At 36.6% G+C, this 7343-nt stretch overlaps 1 protein-coding gene across 5 annotated transcripts in view; it reads left to right on the top strand.

The window, feature by feature from the left end:
* Window positions 1–4196: 4196 nt before the first annotated feature.
* cnk (connector enhancer of ksr) overlaps window positions 4197–7343 on the top strand; it is a 111876-nt gene continuing 108729 nt past the window's right edge. For 3 of the 5 annotated variants that reach the window (XM_081760347.1, XM_081760346.1, XM_081760348.1), the window contains exon 1: window positions 4201–4534. In XM_081760347.1, coding sequence (XP_081616473.1) covers window positions 4477–4534 — 58 coding nt within the window. In that variant the 5' untranslated portion in view covers window positions 4201–4476. Of the gene's footprint in view, window positions 4535–4560; window positions 4842–7343 lie in introns of those variants that run through there. The other 2 variants (XM_081760343.1, XM_081760344.1) reach the window with 2 other exon arrangements.

Below are 7343 nucleotides of genomic sequence, written 5' to 3'. Positions count from 1 at the left end.
TTCTATTTTAACAATATTCTGCCTTGCTTTAGACTTATTACTAGAGTTGTTAATGGTATTATCATTAACCTTAATCCTAGTTTCTCTCACTAGTTTACAGTGGCGGCCGGTGGATTGTGGTATCGGGTGTTGCAGTATGAACGATCGGAGACAGATGATATAAAGTGGACTAATCTGCATAATTTTAGATGCAAGTGCTATGTGACATATGAAATTAAATAAAATTCTGTTTTTAAAAAATAAAAAATGCAGAACATTTTACCTGATTAATCAGCTTGGGACATTCATTTCCTTGCAAGTGTCAATTCTTTTTGATGTGGAAAAAAAAAAATTCGTCTTTTGCTGATGCCATAGGTACAGTTAATATTAATTTCAGAAGCTTTGTAGATTCACTAAATATTTTTTCTAGATTATTGCCAACGATTCATTCTAGCAAACTCAGTCCCTGACAGTGTTCCGAATTCCTCTTCAGCATTGACTGAAGAGAGTTCGTAGCAGATATTAGTGTTATAAAAAATGTACATTGAACACACTTTATTCACAGTTTATCTAGGGAAATTTAAAATAAATTGAGGAAATGTATCTAGTGCAAACAACATTACTGCCATAAGATACCTGTAAATTCAAACTGGATTTTTTTCGAATACTCTCTTGAATTGCCGTTTGCTTGTTTTGTCTAAGCCTTAATTGCAAGTTTTTCCTCAGTTGAAAGATTCCTTCATTTTTTTTATTTTGTAAGTTATTTACAGAATTAGAGCACACAAATACAATTAAATCCAATAATTAAAAACCAAAATAGCTGATACAAAAGACGTACTGGTATATATGAATTCCGAATGTCACATATTCATACATCAACACACACACACATGTGCGTAAAAGAAAAAAAAACTACATTCCCAATTATCCGTCTTAGTTGTTACGCAATGCACGATGAACACAATATACTTCCACATGATGCGAAACAATGCTTATCAATGTCATACGTTCTGGAAAGGAAACCTTCTAACCCGCCAGATGTAGTATCAGCATGTAACAGAAGCCAAAAATCAAAGAACATCAAAACAAACAGCACTGCCAGTTCTACACCCAAAACTGTTAACTGGGAGGGGTCCAAAGTATTTGAGGGAGGTCCAATACGTCTACGTAACACCGAACCTGTCTTATACTGCACCCGAAAAGACGATAAGTAATTCTTGATTCCTGTCATCTATATTTTTAGAAAAATGAAGGAACGATTATTTTTATAAGAAAAGAAGAGTTCATGATGAGGCGTAAAATAAAATATTTAGCCTACATCAATCGTTTCTCTGTTAAACAAGTACAGTTCGTTAGGAAAGTCTACAAATGTTAGTCGTTTCAAAATTTTTGGGAGGTCCGGAGCCGGTGGACCCCCGTCGTGCCTACGCCCCTTGACATTGCTAACTAGTCCCAAATTCAAAGTGGCGTTCCCCATCATACAGTATTATGTGGAAATTATCAAGAGTGGAAAATATATTATAAAAGAAATATGTATATACTAAAATACTATCCACAGGGGGGTGAGGATTCTACATACTGACTTATTAATATTCGATTCACAAATTACTGTAGAAGAAGCCTTCATTATCAATATAAGCTAAGAATTAACTTATAAATGCGGGTCTACTTTGATTTGTTTCCTTCTCTACTACATATTTTCTTTCTTATTTTGTAATTCTGCAATCATTGTTTTTAATTGTCATTATATTGATTTGCTTCAGTATGATCCCGTAATTTAAAAATATGAAAGCATAAAAACAAATTCCATTTGTTAATTGTTAGTGAAATAAAATTCAGAAATCATATTTAACGTGAAAAACCTTCTCGTTCACTGGAAACCGTGCTGTGTTGCAGAAGCACTGCAACGACCAGTCCCTTTAACTTCTGAGATAGGGGAAAGAAAACTAAATACATGGAAGTGCGTCGGGACCGTAATACGGCAAATTGTGGAGGCGTTAAAATATTAAATAATGCTTTTGATAAAGTGGATACTTTCAAATATTTAGGATCAATATTAACAGACGAAAATCATATTCACGAAGAAATTAAATGTCGACTAAAAGCAGGGAATTCGTGTTACTATTCGGTTCAAAATCTCTTGTCGTCGCGAATTCTGTCGAGGAATTTGAAGCGTAAAATATATAAAACGATAATCATGCCTGTTGTTCTGTATGGGTGTGAAACATGGTCGCTTACTCTGAGGGAAGAACATAGACTGAAAGTATTTGAGAACAGGATCCTGAGAAGAATATTCGGACCCAAGAGGAACAAGAATGGGGAATGGCGGAAGCTTCATAACGAGGAACTACATAGTTTATACGGTTTACCCAACATTGTTAGGGTCGTCAAGTCTAGGAGGCTTAGGTGGGCAGGTCATGTAGCTAGAATGGAAGAAAGTAGAAACGCTTTCAAAGTCTTGACTGGTAGACCCATAGGAAAACGACCATTAGGAAGACCCAGGCGCAGATGGGAGGACAATATTAAGATGGATCTCGCAGAGATTGGAATACAAAGTAGAAACTGGATGCAGTTAGCTAAGGATAGAAGTCAGTGGAGAGCTTTTGTGAACGCGGCACTGAACCTCCGGGTTCCATAGGCCATAGAATTAGTTAGTTAGTTAGTTAGATAGGGGAAAGAAGACTTAATATTTGCTCCAATTCCCGCGCTGAAGGAATCTGGTCGTTGTATGCTCGCTGCAACACAATATAAATTAGAGACTATGTGACGGATTATTTTTCGCTTTTTAAAACGGATTAACGGAACGGACAGTTAGAGAAGCAAAAAAATATGTTATTTAAAGTGTATATATGGGAGTATTAGAAAGTATTTTTTTCTGTTCTTTGCCACTATTGATAATAACATTTCTTTTCTTGAAATACTTTGGTCGTTGCGCAACGCTGCAACACTAACATTAGCCTCCACTGCTAGTTTATATAACTTTTCTTACTAATTTTATATAAATTCTTTATGACACTTGAGCCGGTACTACTGTAATAATCTTAATAAAATTCACATTTTGCTTTGAATCTATCAATTTCTTTACTATTAACTCTAGTAAGTTTCAGTTTAGCTCGCTTGCCAACAGAACAGGATTAATGAAGGGGCTTAGGGGGGATGTAGCCCCGGGTCTCAAGGTGGACAGTGACCTCTACTCTAATCAATACCTGGGGTCCCGCGTTCGATCCCAGCCCCCGCCAAGTGAACTTTGTGGTGGACAAACACCGTGTGCGTGGGTTTTCTCGGGGTTCTCCCGTTTCCTCCCACTTTCTTCATTCCACCATTTTCATTCATTACTCATCATCACCGTCTCCTTTAGCCTAACCGGCATAACCGTTGGACGTAAAACTCACAGATTTCATTTCATTGTTTCTAATCAAAATCTGGGGCCGCAGTGGCTCAGTGGTAAAGCGTTCACTTCTGGTCCCGGGTTCAAACCCTGCTCCCGCCAAGTGAACTTTGTGATGGACAAACACCGTGTGCGTGGGTTTTCTCGGGATTCTCCCACTTTCTTCATTCCACCATTTCATTCATTTCTCACAATCACCGTCTCCTTATCCTTAGGGATGCGCACGAGACAAGATTTGTGGCTGTCTCGTCTCGAAAATGTGCTGTAAAAGTGATGTCTCGACTCGAAAAATGTATATTATTCTATTGGAAGAGCCGTGTCTCGACTCGGATTTTGCCTGGAAAATCCTGTCTCGACTCGTCTCGTGCGCATCCCTATTTAGCCTAACCGGCATGCTGTGGGACGTTAAACTCAAAGATTTCATTTCATTTCTAATCAAAATCTCACCTGGCTATCTAAAAGGAATCATAAAGATACAATCATCATCATAAAATAAAATATAACCAAGAATATGAAACATACTTCCTTAACTTTCCTATTGTACTTCCCAGAAAAGTATTAGGCGAAGTCAGCAGGAGACACATTTTATCTCTAGCCCCGAGCCTCCAGATGGGATAATCCGGTCCTGCTTGTCAATAACATTCAGTAGTTGTCCTTGGGGAAGTCTCCCCGGATAATTTCTCTAATCGTATATAACGTGAATTACCAACATTTTCCACGTACTACTTTCACTCACGTGTTTTCCAAGTTCCTTGGAGAAAATACTCTGAAAGCACCACTGATATCAATCTCATCTTTCAGCCTTTCCATTCCACATAATGTTGCAAAAGAGCATCTTGATAATTTCAAAATTCTCAGTTGGCAAAACTGGCCGGAGATATCATGGGCGCATGAGAAAGTGATCGCAAGTGAGAGTGTGTTGTGTGAATGAATGGGTGTATTTACATCTTTTTCCCTGTAAAGTACTGAAGGAAACAATGCAGAGAACTACCCATCAAAAGATCTCTGTTATTGACAACAAAATGACTTGATCGTTAATGTTAAAATATGAAGTGGCGCTGAGTTGTGACCAAGTCTTGAACCTCTTTGAGGTGTAATTAGTGGGTGCTATGGCGTATGTGAATGTAGCAGAATGGAGTCCCGAACAAGTAGTAGAATGGATAAAAGGTTAATAAATTGTATGATATTTCATTATTTAAGGTTGGGAAATGATATTTGGTGTTAAGATTGTTGGTACATCCGCTTGGAAATATGCAGGCATTTCCTTCCTCTAAACGGGCCTTGGCCTACTGCCACATAGCTTAGAGCTGGGATGGTCGTCAAAACCTAATTAGTGTGCTAAATTGATTTAATTTTATATTCGAAGTAATTTGGAACCCACTTCATAAATATTTAACGTGATTAATCTTTATAGTTTGTGTCTTAAGATTTCAAAGTAGAATGCTGACACGGAAGAAAGCGGAAACGAAAACCGGTATGAAATCGTTCACAAATTTATCTGTTAATGTTGACAATAGTAGAAGAGAAAGAAGAAATATTATTAAGGTACCGGAAAGACGTTTGAATAAAAGAAATGGAAGATAAACAGATAATTAAAAATTCATACTCTTGTCCATCTACACAAAACTTCAAATTTAATGAAACACAGACCTTAGAAGAATAATAAATGTCATTGCAAAGTTCTAGTTTAGAAGCAATCTAGTTCCATGTGTGAAGAAGAGAGAGGTACCTGACCTGTCGTGACAAATAGAGTAGTTGACGTATCGAATGTGTACGTTTTAGCCATTAGAAATGACATTCCGCGCGATTACATTGAATCTTCCAAACCTTTTCGTATATGTATTACAAGACTACTACCGGTATGTTTACCTTCCTTTAAAAAAAAAAAAAAATGCATTCTTACTATACGGATCCACAGATTATAAAATGTACAGAAAAATTTGGGCAAGTAATTTGCCCATTTTATGTCGAGAACAGAACCCAACCAATCCCTGCGGGGCTTCTAACCTGTCACTACTACTACTAATACTATGGACCCGTATAATAAAACTGCACAAAATTTCAATGAATCTCCGCATTTTGTGGCTCCTCCAAGTGGCATCAGTAGTGTCTCAATTCGCGGGGGTAGACGAGATGCGTGGGCGAAATAAAACGGCTCATAAAGAGTTGCTTGAAAGTTTGATTTTTTTTTTTTTGTAGAATTTTGACTATGAAATTAATTAAAGTCCTACAAACGACAGGTTTATATTTTATTATATTTTTTACTTCTCAATTTGTACTAATACACAATAACACACTGAGCAAAGCTATGTTTGCTCAGTGTGTTATTGTGTATTAGTACAAAATGGGAACAAGGCCTAATAGAATAGTTCTCAATTTGATACGTAATCGTGAAACATGAAAGTACAAGAGTTACTAATGCACAATTCAAGAATTTGTAATACTTCCATTTATGCCCGGATTTCACAAAAGGCTTCATAGACTTTGTTCGCAGGTTTCCGTAAGAAATTTTCGCTCGACTGACACAAAATTTTCCCTTACCAATTTTCACTGCTTTGTTGAGTATTCGTTCGGTTTTTGCTCCAATTTTTTCTTACTCACTTTTTTATACAAAAAAAGAAAGAAAACTCAGCCAACTCAGGTGCAAATAATGCTACTTTGAACACACACACAAATTATTGCTATTGCATTGGTTTATTTCTGAAGAAAAAAAATAAAATAAAATAAAATAAATTACATTGGTCACTCAGTGCGAAAATTTCCCTGGATTTTCACGTTTTATCAAAAAAAAAGGTCAATGTTCCATTAAGGGGGTGCAGTATCTGTGACACCTATTCTTCTATTGATTTTCGTTTGATTACATAATAGAACGTTATATTAGGTTAGGTTAGGTCAAGTCAGGTTAGGTTAGGTTAGCTTAGCTTATGTCAGGTTAGGTTAGCTTAGCTTAAGAGGGTCCAGTGTAGTTTTGGACCCCCTTAACGGAACATGGACCAAAAAAAATTCCTTTTCCCCTTTTGTTACCTATAAAAATTCCCGAGGGAAATTCTCAAAGTAGGAACACTGTTCATAGAGCTAAGCCTAAAAGAACATTTCCATCTTTTATCCGTCCCATAAGTATTAGCGAATAAGTTTTAAGATATCTATTTTACTTCGGGACAGTTTTAACTGTTAAAGGATCACTGGTACTTCTTTTTCGATTTTCAAATAGGTCCTGCGATACAGCAGTAATGCCTAGACAAGTCTTAAGAAAGAGCATAAAGCTCAACACTCGTCTGTATTAGTTCATGATGATAAGTAAAACTTTCCATCTCTTTCCCCGTGGTTAGATTTATTCATCTATCGCCCATAGGCCCAAAAAGCCTCATGACTTTTGTTTTAAAATAGGCCCTACTAAAACTACTATTCATGTTTTCAAAATCCCAACGATATCAATGCAGTACTACTGGTATACCGTATTAATTAATTAAAAATGATTACATAAACAAATCTGGGGAGTTTAGTCGAACGGTAACGCACTACTGTATTTGAAAGTTACAAAGTGTACTGCATTCGGTTATATTTGGTTGGATTACATTAAGTTACGTTAGATTACATTACATTAGGCGTGGAATTTTACTATACGGATCCATAGTATAAGTAATAGTAGTAGTAGGAGGAAGAGAAGGAGGAATGAGTTAAAACGGTCACAGGGGTTGATTGGGTTCTATTCTCGACATGAAATGGACAAATTAAAGACTTGTCCAATTTTTTTCTGTACATTTTACAATCTATGGGTCCGTATACAAAGTGTGTATTGGTCACGAAAGTCATTGAAAAAGTTACGAATCAGAACATGGTCATGAAAGTCAAGAAATTTAGCTTTTGGGTCACGATCTTTTTAGAATCTGTCCAATTGAAAGCGTAGACTGAAAAATTTTGTTCTATAAAAGGTCAAAATTCACCACCAAACATGTCTATGGTCGGCTTGGGATGC

Source organism: Thermobia domestica, chromosome 5, assembly GCF_964235325.1.
Source record: "Thermobia domestica chromosome 5, izTheDome1.hap1.1, whole genome shotgun sequence".
NCBI classification, from domain to species: Eukaryota; Metazoa; Arthropoda; class Insecta; order Zygentoma; family Lepismatidae; genus Thermobia; species Thermobia domestica.
The sequence above is the reverse complement of the archived record's forward strand: the minus strand, read 5'-3'. Positions and strand labels throughout refer to the sequence as shown.